The sequence below is a fragment of the Balaenoptera musculus genome, chromosome 18 (genome assembly GCF_009873245.2).
Source record: "Balaenoptera musculus isolate JJ_BM4_2016_0621 chromosome 18, mBalMus1.pri.v3, whole genome shotgun sequence".
Taxonomy (NCBI): Eukaryota; Metazoa; Chordata; class Mammalia; order Artiodactyla; family Balaenopteridae; genus Balaenoptera; species Balaenoptera musculus.
The window spans coordinates 43,739,653-43,756,637 of record NC_045802.1 but is presented as its reverse complement, the minus strand read 5'-3'; the positions used below and the strand labels follow the sequence as shown (position 1 = coordinate 43,756,637).

General features: G+C 33.2%; 1 protein-coding gene across 2 annotated transcripts in view; it reads left to right on the top strand.

Annotated features, from left to right (window-relative positions):
• The window catches only part of KLHL1 (kelch like family member 1), a 407,738-nt gene that overhangs the window by 246,346 nt on the left and 144,407 nt on the right, over positions 1-16,985 (top strand). For both annotated transcript variants that reach the window (XM_036831798.1, XM_036831797.1), the window contains one exon: positions 983-1,195. In XM_036831798.1, the coding sequence (XP_036687693.1) occupies positions 983-1,195 (213 nt within the window). The remainder of the gene's footprint in view (positions 1-982; positions 1,196-16,985) is intronic.

The window sequence follows — 16,985 nt, the reverse complement described above, 5'->3', positions numbered from 1 at the left end:
GCCAAATCAAATGAGAGTGAACAGAGAGCACCAGATATATATATATATATCCTATCCCTATTTAATTTTTGAATTGAATATTGAAAAATGACACAAATTAGGAAAACAAGATGGCTAATAGTTATTTTAAGCAATGGAGTGAGGATAAGGCAAATTGAAAGAAGAGTAATTTTGTGGCTGGTGTGCCAATAAGTTTGGAGATGAAGTGTTAGAATCAGGAAGAGGTCAGATCGTGAAGAACCAGTGTGTTTAACCAAAAGATTTGAACCAAAAAAAAAAGCAAATTGAAACAAAAACTTTAGAGTAGTGCCATGAGCACACTGAAGTTTAGAAATATCCTCTAGTATCAGTATGGAAGGTCCACTAGAGAAGCTAAGGGTAGAATCAGGCAGAGTAACTAGGGGGGTATGGCAGCAATCTGCAACAAAACAAATGGGACTCTGAATTAAGCCAGAGAAACTGTCATGTGAGGAGGGAGGTTTGAGAGATAATAAAAGGGTGAAACATATGGGATTTTGTGAAACCTATGGCCTACCTCTTCTCTCTTTCCCTTTCTAAAAAACTGATGCATCTTACAGTGTTACTTCTAGTGTAATTTTATTCCCACTTTCTGATGGATGTATGTGTAGTCAAGTTTTTAAAAAGTTGAAATTCTATTCTTTTAATATTCACCAAATTTTACCTAGCAGTCCACTTGAAACTTGAACATTTAATCACTTTATATTCTGCCTGCATAACAAAGCTCAACATTATAATCCTCCAGTTATTACAAGATCTGTGCTGTCTTGGATACATTTACACTTCAATTACAATTACAATGCTTTCATCTTAACAGCTTCCAGTTTCTGAAGGATTAAGTCTCAAGGATTATGTTATAATGAGAACAAAGGTTGTTGACTACTTTTCTCGTTTCTTTCTGAGGTGCTTTGCTAGCTAAATAAAACCGAGCTCGAATTTATGCCAGGCTCTTTTCTCCCTGTAGGAAAACATAATGGAAGTTATGAGAAATCAAGAGTTTTTACTGCTTCCAGCTGAGGAGCTCCATAAACTCCTGGCCAGTGATGATGTCAATGTCCCTGATGAAGAAACCATCTTCCATGCATTAATGATGTGGGTCAAATATGACATGCAGAGGAGATGCAATGACTTGAGTATGCTTCTGGCCTTTATAAGACTGCCACTGCTTCCACCTCAGGTAATTACATGGGATGCTATTTTCGTAGCTACAATTGACTGAAAAATTCTGTGTTAAAATTAAACATTACAACCCATGTTTTATTACTTAGTCACATTTTTTGTTTGTTTGTTTTAATCAAACACTCTTTTTAAGGTAAATTTGCTGGTGGAAAATGCTGGGTCATGGGTCATGGATCTGAATTCCATTTCCACAACTTACTGAGTCATGGTTATATGACTATAATTTCTCTGAAATTCAATTGCTTCATCTATCAAATCAAATTGTACTACCACGCAAAAGTTTTATGAGGATCAAATTAGATAATATATATAAAATACTTAATCTCAATAGAATATTTAAAAGATTTTTAGAACATTTCAATTATTAATTCTCTGCTTTCCTGTTTTGATGATTGATCTAACTATCTACATATCTGTCTATCTATCTACCTAATTAGCTAGCTAGCTAGCCAGCTAGTTATCTATGAAGCTATCATCTATCTGACCTAAGATACAATAATATGATCATTCTCTAATGAATATACATATTCTGTGGCCATCCCTATGGTATTCTTAAAAGCTCAAAGCATGGGATTTCAAACTTCTATAGAAGGATAAGATATATTACTGAATAGTACAGAGTTTTGAATTAATACCATTTAGCAATTGGAATTATGGAACTTTTGATAATTGGAGCTAAGGAGAATCCACACACCAAGTGAAAAACCACCTCATTTTATTGTTGAGGTATGTAGGACACAGGTGATTTGATAAAACACCAAGTTCACTCAACTTAGAAGAAGAAGAGTAATTAATTTTCCCTGATTCAGAGTCTTGTGTCTTTAAAATAACTTGTAATGTTGCAAAATTATCCATGCACAACATTGTTAACCCAGGGTGTCTGGCGTCTCAGAGTATCCAAACATAAGCTTAAAGGTGGCTCTGACCTCTGAAATGATAGATAAAAGTGTGTATGTGTACATTTCTTATGAGGGATATTAAGAGCCTGTTCATTTGAATTAAAATCACTATCGGGGCTTCCCTGGTGGCGCAGTGGTTGAGAATCTGCCTGCCAATAATGCAGGGGACACGGGTTCGAGCCCTGGTCTGGGAGGATTCCACATGCCGCGGAGCAACTGGGCCCGTGAGCCACAATTACTGAGCCTGCGCTTCTGGAGCCTGTGCTCCGCAACAAGAGAGGCCGCGATGGTGGGAGGCCCGCGCACCGCGATGAGGAGTGGCCCCCGCTTGCCACAACTGGAGGAAGCCCTCGCACAGAAACGAAGACCCAACACAGCCATAAATAAATAAACAAATACTTAAAAAAAAAAAAAATCACTATCGACATTTTCACTAATCCACATATTACTAAGAATGTAAGATAGGGAATTAGGAAATTGGGAAACAACAATAGGCAAGTATAACATGTTAGTAACAAGAGAAGAGAGAGAGAGCTGGGTCATATATTAAGATTGGAAAGTTAAAAAAAAAAAACACTTTGCCAAAATTGGGAAACAAATGAAGTTTTATGAATAAATTAATAATTGTGTTTCATTTGGCTACTGAAATAAGTAAAAGAAGAGAAAAAATTTATGGAAATCCTGCCTAAACAAATTATATTCAATAAAAGTTTATCCTAACACCAGGCTCTTATAAAAGGAAGGGAAACATCTATTTTGGTAATGGGGCAAAGAATGAATTGGAAAGCCATGCACCGGATTTTTCTGAATCTTCCAATGTAGGTTCTGATACGAGATATTCTCAGAGCTTGGGCATCCTCTCTCAAGATGGAAATAGCCAATGATCACTATTAGCCAATAATAGGTAGATAGCCATTAACCAATGATAGATGATGTGGCAATTGGTCCCTTTGATCCTGCCCACCCATTTCACCTGTTTGCTGAGATGTTGGGAGCTTGGAGTTAAACTAGTACTCAAAAATCATCATATATAATAGGACACATACCAAAGGAGACCAAGAATGTGGCCAGGGCTCCATCTTTTTCATGATATGCCTTTTCTTCATACCCTCCTTGCCCACTCTTTTGTCATCAAAAATGGGAGCTTCTCCTACGTGTGTATCTCATCTAAACTATTACATCAGAATAGAGATGTACATTCTATTGACTCATTTGTTCCTAAGGCTACACATTACACATAGGGTTTTAATTCTGATTGGTAAAGCTGCTTTATCTTGATTAGTGAAACAATATTGATTAACATTAGAAAATAAATTATTATTATGTTTTGGTGAAACTAACTAGTAAAAGACTTTTAAGTTTAACTCATCACAGTGTCCAATAGGCATAAACACAGCATATATGTATTTTCCATTTCTCATCTCTCAACCTGGGTACATTACAAACATAACTTTATATATACTTTCAAGCAACATATGTGCAGGGGGAAAAATAAAGCACATTTTCTTTTCATAAAAATGTCTTTAGATATAGGAGGGGCTATTGCTTCCATAACTAATATTAATGAATTACATGTCATTATAAGCACTTTTTGTACAGTATTTCTAATCTTAAAAAATACAATTGCAAGGTAGGGGTTATTAATTATATTATGCAGAGGGATAAACAAGTTCAAAGAGGTTAAGTGATTTTTCAAAGGTCATAGAGCTAGTGAAAAATCCAGTTTTCCTGCAAATCTAGGCTAGCCAGAAATGAACATACACAGGGATATTTCTACTGTGAATGTATGTTGTTTCCTTATTTGCTGTCTCAACCTGAAGATCATTAAAATGTTCTGAATACAGCAATTCTGAAGATTCCTATTAAAAGCCTGAGAAAGGAAGAAGAGTGGCGGGATTGGAATTAACATGCATTTATTTCTTTCTTCAGTCACCAAACATATATTTTATCTCATTTAATTTCTATAATATCCTTATGCAGTAAATATCATTATTATTTTTTGACAAATGAGTAAATTGAGAATCGACATGCTAATCATTTTTCTAGTAAATTGTAGAGCTCAGACTACTCTAATTGTGTTTGATACTGTCTTTCTTCTCCTACTGATGAGAAATAAGTGCAGAGTTTATTTCTGCAGATGGTTTCCTATTTACCTCAATGTCCAGCCAGAGTTTTAAAAAGTTTAATTAAATCTAGAATTTTCCAGCCTTTGCATGAATTTTCAAAGCTACTAAGCATCTCAAGGTTCTTAGGAAAAGCCGTATGATGATCAGAAAACACTTTTTTCTTGGGTTTTGGAGCCAGTAAATATTTTCTATTGAAATAGAATAGCTAATACTGAAATAAATTCAATTGACTTTGCAATAGAAAGGACCAGAGGAAAAGGCAAAATCAAAGAAATACATAACTGAGATATACTCTAAGAAATGGTGAATGATTTCTATTATCTTTTTAAATAAGTAAGGAACAGAATTTTGCATAATAGTTTTCATGTTTTTCTTGGATACCTAGGGGGTTTAAAATTTCAAAAGAATTGGAAAAAATATGGAAATTTCATTTAAAAGAATGGGTGATTATGTATACAAATATACATATCACAAGGAGGCTACTCAATTTGATTCACTTATTTTTCTATATTTCCTTTTTCAAAGATGCAACAAAAGAACATGTCGCTATGCGATAAACAACACATTTTAACATTTTGTAACTATTGTTTCCACTGGTTTTAACTCATTTCATAAAATGGATCTTTGTAATAGGTACATATATATTTATTTGTTATATGCGTATTTTAAAAGTATACATAAGTATCTATTTTGGTGTGCATTTTTCTAATGAGTGATTTAGAGAGTAGAAGCATGGTGCTCTCAAAAAGTACAGTTCCATGTATGATCAAGTCAAAAGTCTTCAGGGAAATTCAGTTTTATCACAGTCAGAAATTATTTAAAAGTTTGGAGATATACAGATAAACTTTGCTTCATGTCTTAGAACTGGTGTTGTTTATCTCTTTAGAGACAACAAGGAGAACCCTTTCTCACAACTTTCTAATAAGTATACCTACTGACTCTTAAGATAAATAAATAGTAGTGTCTGTTTATGTGTATAAACATTTACTTTTATTTTCTGTAGCAAAATGTGAAAGGAAAAAGCAAGTTGCAATGGATAACAAAATATTGCCTAGATTTAGAGGAATATTATTTATAATCAAATAATAAAAAAATTTAAAAATAACAGGAGACTAAAGAGTTTAAATTAAGGAAACAGATGCTACCTCTATCTTACAGGAATTAATTCTTTTTATGCAAAGCTATAATAAATTTATTCCAAAAGATTCTTTATGGCAGTTACAGCAATTCAAGAGGGGAGAGGTCTTCAATCATTTACCCCATTGGAAATGTGACAGTTGATTAGATACCAGAGACATAAAAACTCTGTTGTCTATAAAAATTACAGCCACAACTAAAAAAACTAATGAAAAGCCAGCAAAATGACAAAGAGCGAATAAATAGAAAAAGAGCAGTCATAAATCATAGCGTAAGATATACAGAATAGATTACACTTCTGAGTAATTTATGTTTTATTTGATTTTACTTCCCCAAAGCAAGCATAGATAAACTACTCCTTGATAAATCCAACAGTTCTCTACTTCTGTCAGTATAACATTCACTGTTTAGAGTATTATATATCTTATGTTTAAAAAGGAAAAACTCTTAACTCTTACAAATGAGTAATGCAAAAAGAATCAATCAAACACATTAACATAATCCATTACCAGTCTTTGTTACTTTTTCATTTTTGCTTTTTTTTTTTCTCTCTGATTTGCTTGCTGTCTGATTAGTTAATTATTATACCAGGCCATCATCAAATAAATAGCCTTCTCCATAAAATTAGACTATAAGAGTTTTAAAAAATTGTGGAATAATGTTATTCTTCTCCAAAAGAGACCTTGAAAACTGTGTCTTTAAAACAGAAACACAGACAATGTATACTTCTAAAATCTTATAGATTTATCTTAAATACGATTTAGATTCATGATCTTTTAACCTACTGTGACATTCACAGTTCAAGTTACAACATTAAGAAAATACAAAACCTTTTTATTTCAGTAAGTTTTAAGTCAACAGATTGTTAATGTAAAAAACGATTTGCACACGCACAAACTCATACATTCACGTTACACCCTTTGGTCAAGTAAAGCGAGTGGAGGACAGTTGTAACCTATTCTGAAAGCCTTTATTTCTGCTACAGTATATCAAGTGTTTCTGCCTTTATCAAGGGCTGATCACACTGTTTCTGGTTTTTGTCCCATCTTTCTTCATACTGAAATTTCTCTATTGCAATGACTCCTTCTATATTTTCTATTATGAATTTTACTCTATATTGGATCATTCCAAGTAACTTACAAAGATGTGTTACTTCAGACATATTAAACAAAACAAAATTTCTCATATTCCTTTCCACCAACTACTCCAATTCCCTGTTCCCTTTTCCAGCAAATTATGTAGTTATCGTTTATGGTTATTAACTCTACTTACTTGTAATCATCATTCTTTCTTCAATTCACTATAACAGTTCTTTGAACTAATCAAGATCACTCAAAACCTCCATGCTGTCATTTTTCCCCCATCTCACTTGTTTTCATTTTACTTGGCTTCTCAGCAGCCTTTGACACAATCAATATGGCCATTCTTACTCAATGATAATTGTTAATTCTTTCTGCTTTCTGATGTTGCAATGACCTAGGACACCATATTTTCTGTCAAGAATAGCATTTACTTCCATACTTTTAAATACTATCTGGGAGTCAATTATAAATTCTGATCGTATATCTCTAGCTCTAAATTTTTCCTGAAAGATAGATTCAAATACCCAATTAACTACTTGATATCTCCCATTAGATATCCAACAGCTATTCAAATCTTCACATGTCCAAAATGGAAGATTTCAAAGTCCCAAGACTCCATCCATGCCCACTTTCTCAGTAAATATCACTACCAAACATTCAGTTGTTCAGGCCTAAATCCTAGAATAATTTTTAATTCTCTACTTTGCATTGCATTTAGCATTCATTTCCTTAGGAAGTCCTTTTGACTGCACTCCTCCAAACCGTGTCTTGAATCCTGAATCTGTTCTTTTTTTTTTTAAACATCTCTACAACCACATGCTAAAACAAGCCACCAGTATCTTTCTCCTGTACAGTTCAAATAGCCTGCTATTTATTATTCTAACTTTTATGCTTAACCACTGCCATAACTTTCATTTAGCAAGCAAACATAATTTTTACAGTATGAATCAATTCATCTCAAACTTAAGCTTTAGACACTTAGAACAAAATTCTAATATCCCTGTCCTACAAGGCCCTACATCAACAGTCCCATGACCACTCCTCTGACCTCATTTCCTACCAGTTCTCAAGACCCTACAGGCACACTGATATTCTTTCTGTTTCTTGAACAAGTCAGGTTTATTTCTTCTCTAGTACATTTGTACCAGCTGATTCTGGGGACTAGAAACCCTGACACCCAAGAGAAGAGGGTGGTGGTGATACAGTTTTCTAAGGGGTAAGCAATGAAAGGGGAGGCATAGTCTAGAGATAATTAAAGACAGCAATAAAACTGACAAAACATCGGTGAGCTTTTATCATTACTATACCTTGGCAATTCTAAACAACACCAGGGATAACACATTCCTACCTGCTGGGTAGAATGGCCCATCACACCCCTTTTCTGGTCCTTCTGCTGGGTAGAATGGCCCATCACACCCCTTTTCTGGTCCTTCCCTGCCAAAAGGTGTTCACCCCATCATGGCATGACTGACTCTTTCTTATTAAATACATCTCACCTTAAATGTGTCTTCTTAGCACTTTCATCTACTGTGTTCTTGCTTAGTCATAGTTTGTTTTCATCTCTTTCCTTATAACTATATTTTTCAGAAAATCAGACTTGAAGTTCTTGTTCACAAAGTTCCTGGCATAGTTGATACTCAGTAAGTATTTGTTGAATCACCAAATGGAAAGTTTATGCTAAGTCTTAGGAATTTTAGCTTCATTTATTCTAACTCTCTGTTGATGTATGATTTGTCTGTAATGTGAGAGAAAGCTCTGCATTGGTGTGTTATCATGGAGCTAACAGTGGATACTAGGAACATGGTCATAAAGAGGGATCATAGCACATTGATTCAGACTTTACTAAAAACCCATTATTCAATGGACAATGGAAGGCCAATCTTGAATAGGATATAACCTCTAATCGCTTCGTTCTATTAGACAAATTAGTAAAATAAATTTATCAGAATGACATACATAAGTCAGTGGTGTATTTAAAAATAAAATGGCTGTAAGAAAAATTGGTTTCATTTTCACAACTAGCATAATAAACCAGAAAGCGAAAGTCCCTTTCATGAGGAAAGGAAAACTGAACTTAAATATTAAACTAGTTCATAAGCATTTTAAATAATATAAGCATATTAAATAATATACATAGAATTTATCAGGAGGCCACACAGTGCAAGAACAATTATTTTTCTCAATTAAACATTAAAAAGGGAATTTCATTTCTTGTTCATGCTTATTGTATAAGAATGATAAAATTAAAATGGAATATATTAATTTGTAAGAGGACTAAGAAAAATTGTGGAACGTTTGTAATAAAGCAAAAGCCATTTAAATCATTCAGACTTTTGCAGTGATTTTAATTTAGGATTTCAGGAAATTTTAATGAACTATTAAAGCCATTTTAATATTTTAGTAAGTGGAGTTTATAGAGATGAAATCTGGAGATTAAAATCGGATCCTTAGACTTACGAACACTCAGTCTTTTGGCAAATCTCAAGGCTAAGGCCTCAGAAGAGAAAATTTACATTGATCCAATTATAAAATTATTCTTTTATTTTGTTAAGTGATTTGTTTGAAATATACATAAAATACATACATTCCTGCATCTTCTTGTCCACATTGCTATTTTTAGAAAATATTTTTGCTTGTTACTCTTTGAGGAACAATAAGGTAGCCTTTGGGGTTGAAGCAGAGTGATACAAGGGATGAGTTGCTAGAATTCAGAGAAAGTGAAAAAGCAAATCATTAAGTGTTTAGGAAACTATTCTAAGAACTTTGGCATTTCCTTGGAGTGTAATGGAAGCTGTTGCAGGGTTTTGAGTAGAGGAGGGTCTGATCTAATGTACACAAGTCAATGGACTCTCTCTTGTTGCTGTGTTGAGAGTATACTAGAGGGAAACAAGAGTGGAAAATGGAAATCAGTTAATAGCTAGAAGTGAGAGGCTTTTGAAGAGGTCAGATGATGGTAATAAGTTAGTAGCAATGAAGATAGTGAGAAGTGTTTTCATCCTAGATATATTTTAAAGTAGAGCTGGTTAGATGGGGGAATGAGAAAGAGAGGAATCAGAGAGATTCCAGGGTTTTTTGGCTTGAGCGCCAATGAGGAAGGATGTACTTTTAAGATTTCTATGAGGCCTCTAAGTGAATGTGTTGAGTAGGCACTGAATGCATCATTCAGGAGTTGTGGAGAAATGGCCAGGAGATATAAAGTAGGAAACTGTTGGTAAATAGATATAATTTAAAGACATGATGTGGGGTGGTCTCACCATAGAAGTGAGTATAGATGAATAAGAGAAGAGGACTAAGAATGATGTTCTAGGACATCAAAACATTACAAATCTAGAGATAAAAAGAAGAAGGAACCTAGTGACTGAAATGGAGAAACTAATCAAATAGAGTAAAAACCAAGGGAGCTTAATGTCCTGGAATTTCAGGGAATAAACCAACATAAAGGAGTGTGGATGCTGCTGAGAGGTCAAATAGACTGATGCCCAATACTTGATTTTTGAACTTAATAAAATGAAAGCCATTGATGACTTTGACAAGATTCGTTTCTGTGGAATAGAGCTAAGCAAACATGGGAAAACTGGAATTTAAAAGAGTAACTACATAGAATCTTTAAAACTGAAAAACTGAACTGAAAAATTAGCCTAAAGGTGTCTGGTTTTGTCAGCCTGGATCCACTGGTGAGAAACAAACATTGAAATTTCAGCATGAAAAATTTAAATAATCATTAAGTATAACAAATATTTAGAGTAAGGAAGGATTGGAAAGTAAGAAATTAAGAGAACTCTAAAAAATACAGAAATATCAGATATAAAGAGTAGCTACTACCTATAAGGCTAATACCAACCCCCAGAGCTGAGATCTGGACCTCCTTGAAGAGGGAACAACCATGGCTTCCTGGATGGAAGAGTAGTCACTGTGGTATAGTAAATGGCAAGACTTGATAGAAACCTGTTCTCCAGAACTTGCTAGAAATCTTCCCCTTACATGTCTCAAAAGAGACACCCTACCGCCCTGGGGAATTGCAGGTAAGTGGGCTCATACCAGGAAACAAAATCTTTCCACCTGCAATATCTCTCCAGCGTCCTCTACTGACAATGCTTACCATAGTGCCAGTTGGCAAAGAAAAATTATTTAAAGGACCCATTTTCACAAAACAACCTAAAAGGATGATTTTGGAACTGAGAGTTAATAAACTGACAAATGTGAAGCTGGAGGAGTGGAGCCAAGCATTTTTGTATACTTACAGGTGTGATCCAGAAGAGAGGGAAATTTGATGATGTAAGAGAGAGGGAAGAATTGTTGGAAAATTTTCTTTGAATGTACTAGAGTAGGTAGGATTTCATGCACGAATGGATAGATGGGCTTTAGAAAAGAGAATTGGAAAATTATCTATGTCAACAAGTGAAAAATATATCTGTGTGCAGATTTGTAGGTGAGCAGATGCAATGGTGGATCCTACATTTGACTCTGACATTAATTCAGTGTTTGATCATGGAAAGTATACCTCATTTCATTAGACCTTGATTTCCACATCAGGGCAAGGAGAAGATGGAAATACCTCTTCTGAGAGTAACATTGTACGATTGAAAATAGGTTTTAATTTCCTAAGAATTGATGCCTGCTCAAAATTCTGTGACATAGATAATTTTATAGAGAATTAGGATATTCATGCCTCCCCATGTGAAAAAAAATTTGTAATGTTTCAAAACTTTCATGAATTTTTCATTTTTTTCAAAATATACTAATGTAAAGCAAAAAACAACTTGAAGAATGCCTTTTGCTCACCAAATAAATGGTCTTTCATGAAATACAGATTCCCTCCATTGTAGTCATTTTTTTCCTAAGTCATCATTCACAACTTTTAAATGACAAAGAAAAAAAAAACTTAAAAAATAAACTGTTAAGATTACTTTGCAAATTTCTATAATTTAAAGTATTCCTAAGAGGAAAGGAAGCAAACTATAAGCTATGGGAAGAAAACACAAGTGAACTGAATTTTATCAAACATGTACTGAAATAACTACTACTGTGATTTCAATTTACAAGAGTATCAGACAAATTAAACAGTTTATTATTTTAATGATTATGAAAATGGAAAAAAATACCCCCTAGAGAAGAGCAATTCAACATTGATGACTACCCAGAGAATTAGGCACATATACTCTTTTCCATTCTAATTAAATGGAAAGTTCCCATAGGTCACCCAAAATAACAGTTGTTCTTTTAATAATATTTAAAAAAATAACAGTATCTGCTAATGATAAGAAGTGATAAATACTTGTATATTATTTTGCATAAATATTCAAAATTTATTTATCCAAATATTTATTATGCAATTTCAGTATTCTAACCATTAAGCAAATGGCACACATGTTAACTTAATATTTCCTACATATACATCAAATTTTCTAATTCAACTCCTGAAAAATTGGAGGAAATTTTATTTACTTTCTATATGATCAATTTAAGTTAATGAAAACAATTCAGAAATTGCTATTATCAGAAATATTTGCTAGTCTTCTGTCACTTAACCTCATCAAGTGCAATTCATCAGATGGATACATTACTTTTTGTCTTTTCTGAACCAAACAATAGTTTATGAAACATTAGTGTGCTTTTTTGTAACCTTTGTTAATTTGAAGTTGTGTTTACTCCAACATTTTCTACCCACTGTTAGCTTCCTTATCAGACCAATACAAATCAACTTAGAATTAATTTTTTCATAATTTCCAAAGATGATAGTGAATGATCATATGATGCAATACTAAAATGTGTATGTACCTTACTTTCTCAGATTTTTATTGCCTAAAAGACTTTCAAGACCAGCACCCTAATATTTTGCCTGTGGAATCTGAGGTTCTGAGAATTAAAGAAGACTATTTTATGTAATATTTTTATTTTAATAACTTATAGATACATGTAAAATGGAATTTAGGAATCCTAATTCTCAAATGATATTTTTCCATCTATGAGAACAAGCTTTCCAACAATAAAATTATCTTTTGACTCTCATTTAGGACAAGATGAAATATAAACTGTCATCATGACACCAGAGCAGAAATGACAACACAGATACTGAATATGTCAAATTTTTTGTGTTATAGCTCAAGTGTAAAGCTAGATAACTTAAACCACAAAGACTAATTTTATTGTAATTCAAAGAAAAATTTTTCCTGACCAATTAAGTAATATTTTATTATCTATAAATGTTTTCCTTGAAATTTATGATCATATAATTATTTACTGAGTTTCTCAATGTTCATTACAACCATCTTAATAAATATATTCATATAATTTACTTCTCTATATAAATACTGTCTTTAAATATATTTTATTGCATAATTAATGAAATTAATATAATCATGTTTATATTTTTCAACTACCAATTTTACTTTTTAAATATATAATCTGTGTATGTCTGTATTGATTAACATTTTCAGTAGCCATGATGTCTATTTTGTGATTTATTTAGGAGCAAGATATGCTGGTATAATACTAAATGCTTTATGCATATTATCGCCTTAAATGTTTTACTACATACATATTGTTATACTGTAGATATTTAGTTTATACATGAGGAAATTGAAACTTAGTTAAATTACCCAAAGTCAAGTATAGTAGAAAAGGGATTAAATAGAATATTGCATGCAAAATATTTAATAATTTTTTTCAAAATGCATTTAAATTTTGATCATTAAAATTCTAACAGTCTTCTTATGATTGTTTCACATGTTCTTTTTTTCTTTGGTCATAAATTAATTAAAGAACAGCATTCTGAGAATGTTATTGTGATATTTTAAATATTTCAGGTATACTTCTGAGGACTCAGTTTTTCACTAAAAACCTACCTTTATTTGGCGTGGAATAATAAATTGATAAATAGATGTTTAAATAATCAAATTTAATCATTAACTTTAAAGCAAAATATTTCTTTTTTATTCTAAAGAACTTTAAAAAAAATAAATATAATGGCACCTGACTGAAAAACAGCTTTTAAAAATAACTACTATATACATCTTAGTCTATCACTAAAGTCTTCTGGTGTTTCAAGGACATGGCTACATATATGTTTCCCATTTCCCTGGTGTAATTAGGTGTTGAAATTATACCTAATTTCAACACCTGGGGGGCGGGGGGTGGTTGGGGAGAGTTAATCAGTGACAAACAAAAAGTGAAAATAGAAGAGAAGACAGATTAAATGTTAATATTTTCATTATTTATTTTAAAATTGTCATATATTGTACTATAGAATTCCTGACCAGTCCACCTACACTTAAAGGTATATTTACTTCCTTAAAATATTTTAAATATTATTTCACATAAAAGTTATTTGATAGACTATGTTAAGGAGATCTTTAATTGCTTGTTTTTTATTTCCACCTGGGTATTAATAAAATACAGTTCTTGAGGTTATACATTCCTATTGTGGTAGTTTTGAAAAAATCAAATCCTTCACAATTCCATGGTTAACATTTTTATTTTTCTTCTAGTACTTCAGGCAGCCTAGAGTTATATATTATTCAATACTTGGGCAGATTAAATACACATTAAACATATGTAAAAGGATGAAACATGTCATCTTGAAGACTAAAATATCCCATATTTCCCACAGGGTAAAGTGGCAAATGTTGATGCTGAAATTATAAAATTACTAAAACAACAACAAAAACATGGTGTGTTTTCTATGATTAAGCCTTCTTATTACCTCTACATTTGGTTTCTGAAATATTTTCAAAGATTTGCTCTAGACTAGCATTTCCCAGCACTTTATCCCTGGATAGTATTAATAGTATTTAAAGGTATTTATCACAAAAGTGTTTCATGTTAAAAAAAAAAAAATGTTTATAAACCCATCTTACCTTGTCCCCCTTTTAAAATTTCACAATGCAGATTGTCATAGTAATCTCTTAATAAAGAAATTCACTTAATTCTAACTCATGGAATCACTGATTTTTCTGAGAAGCACTTATCTCAAGTAAAGGCTATTGATGTCTCATGGAAAGAATAGTCTACTGAACACAGTAGGGAAGCACTGTTCTGGGTGGTTTTATTTTCTAGAGTTTTGGAATTCTTAATGGTAAAGGTTAATATACACTGGATTTTCATTTAGAGTAAATTATCCTAAATTAAGGGTGTTCTAAGGTGTGCTTATATTTAAAGAAATTGGCTTTCTTCCACTTCTATGAGTCTGTCTACCACAAAGTAGCCTGCAGAACTGGCTTTGCTGAACTGGAAAAGCAGCATATTCAGTGAATTCAATAAGTTGACTTATAAAGACCTGGAAATAGAGTCATAAGTAATAATGAGTGTGTTATTCTCGATTCAGTCAGCTGTGGGGATTTTTCAAACCATTAAACAACTTCCCAATTTGCTACAAATTCAGCATAAGTGCTGCACTGTTTTCAAAAGGAGGCTAAGACTAAGAGATGGCAAATATATGGTAAGAATTTAGCGAGTGATGAATATTTAATCACAATGAACACCTGAAATCTGGTTTCAGGGAGTAGTCACTCATAATATTCATCTATTATAACAGTAAAAGGTGTAACTTGATTCTGACCATGAGTTTTCATCTCATGCTAATATACATTCATGTTAATGCCTGTCATCTCAGAATATCCCAAATATATACATATATATATATAATTAGACAGATAAATAGGCTATGTCTGAAATATAAAGATCTGTTTAAATGATAAATGTCCATTTCATCTGATTGATCAACTTTTTAGGAGAATGGAATGGCATTTTGTTCTGATCCCATGTCCAGAAATGAAGCCTAGATATGTGTTTTCTTTTTAAATAACGTCTCAACCGCTATTGCCTTCTTACTCCATGTGTCCCCAAGCTTCATTTTTTTTTTTGTAAATATACATTTTCTTTTAAAAGTCCTCAGTCTCCTTTCCCTGTTTATTATCATTGCCTTTAGATTATGCCTTACCATTTTTTGAAAGGACTCCATGTTAATTACATAACTCCAGTGACATCTTTCCCCACCTGTATCTATTCCTCACAATGCTTTCAGAGTGAATTTTTTTAAACACAATTTTAATTATAATGTTCGTTGGCTTTGGAACATACACATCAGATACTTATAAACCATACAATATTCATAGCATTACATTCTTTGTTACAATCTTCTTTCCTATAGTTATTAATCTACTTGTAGAAAGCAACGGGATGTTTAAAAATTGTTTTCTGGTTTAGCACATGACAAGACTTCTAACCTCTACATCCATAACCTGAACCTCATAGTCAGACATGCATGTGTTTGACTAACTACTTGCTTTACCATTAAAAAGTCAACTTGGGGTTGATTCTCCTATGAGGCACTTCCTTGACCACTTCTATCCATTTTCAGAGATGGGTGCTCCTCTCATTGTTCTTATAGCCCCCTGTTTTTTGTTTTGTTTTGTTTTGTTTTGTTTTTAAAGGAGGGCAGCACTCAGGCTTTATTTTTTATTTTCTTAATACATTTATTTATTTTTTGACTGTGTTGGGTCTTTTTTGCTGTGCACAGGCTTTCTCTAGTTGTGGTGAGCGGGGGCTACTCTTCATTGCATTGTGTGGGCTACTAATTGCAGTGGCTTCTCGTTGCAGAGCACGGGCTCTAGGCGCGTGTCTTCAGTAGCTGTGGAACATGGGCTGAATAGTTGTGGCTCGCGGGCTCTAGAGCGCAGGATCAGTAGCTGTGGTGCATGGGCTTTATTGCTCCGCAGCATGTGGGATCCTTCCAGACCAGGGCTGGAACCCATGTCCCCTCCATTGGCAGGTGGATTTTAACCACTGCGCCACCAGGGAAGTCCCTATAGCACCCTGTTTTAACTCCATTCCTAGCACTGGTAAAATTTTATTTTTTATTTGTTTTATTTTTTTAAACATTTATTTAATTTATTTTTTTGGCTGCGTTGGGTCTTAGTTGCAGCATGTGGGATCTTTCATTGTGGTGCAGGCTCTTCATTGTGGTGCACGAGATTCTCTCTGGTTGTGGTGTGCGGATTTTCTCTCTCTAGTTGTGGCATGTGGGTTCCAGGGTGCATGGGCTCAGTAGTTGTGGCATGCAGGCTTACCCTGCAGCATGTGGGATCTTAGTTTCCCGACCAGTGATGGAACCCACGTCCCTTGGATTGGAAGGCAGATTCTTTACCACTGGACCACCAGGGAAGTCCCAGTAAAATTTTATTTAGGTTATTTAGAGGTATGTGTTTACGTGGCCTAATCTACTATAAGTTCCTTAAGATCTTATCCTCAATATCTGACACACGTTGGGTACTTAATAACTGTCTCTTGCAATGTAAAGGATTTTAAAAATAAATAGTTGTTCATCAATGTCTATTATAGCCAAATTTTAAACAGATTACTCTGAACTTTACTAGTCTTTATCTTCTGGGTGTGACATTTTTCTTGAACCAATAAATTTATCTGAAAAATTAAACTCAAACTTTTATGTTAAGCTATGATAAAATATTGGAAAACATACAAAACGAAAATGAAGTATGACAATTCACCATGATGAATGCTGAAGTCAAATAAAATTTTGTCAGTTT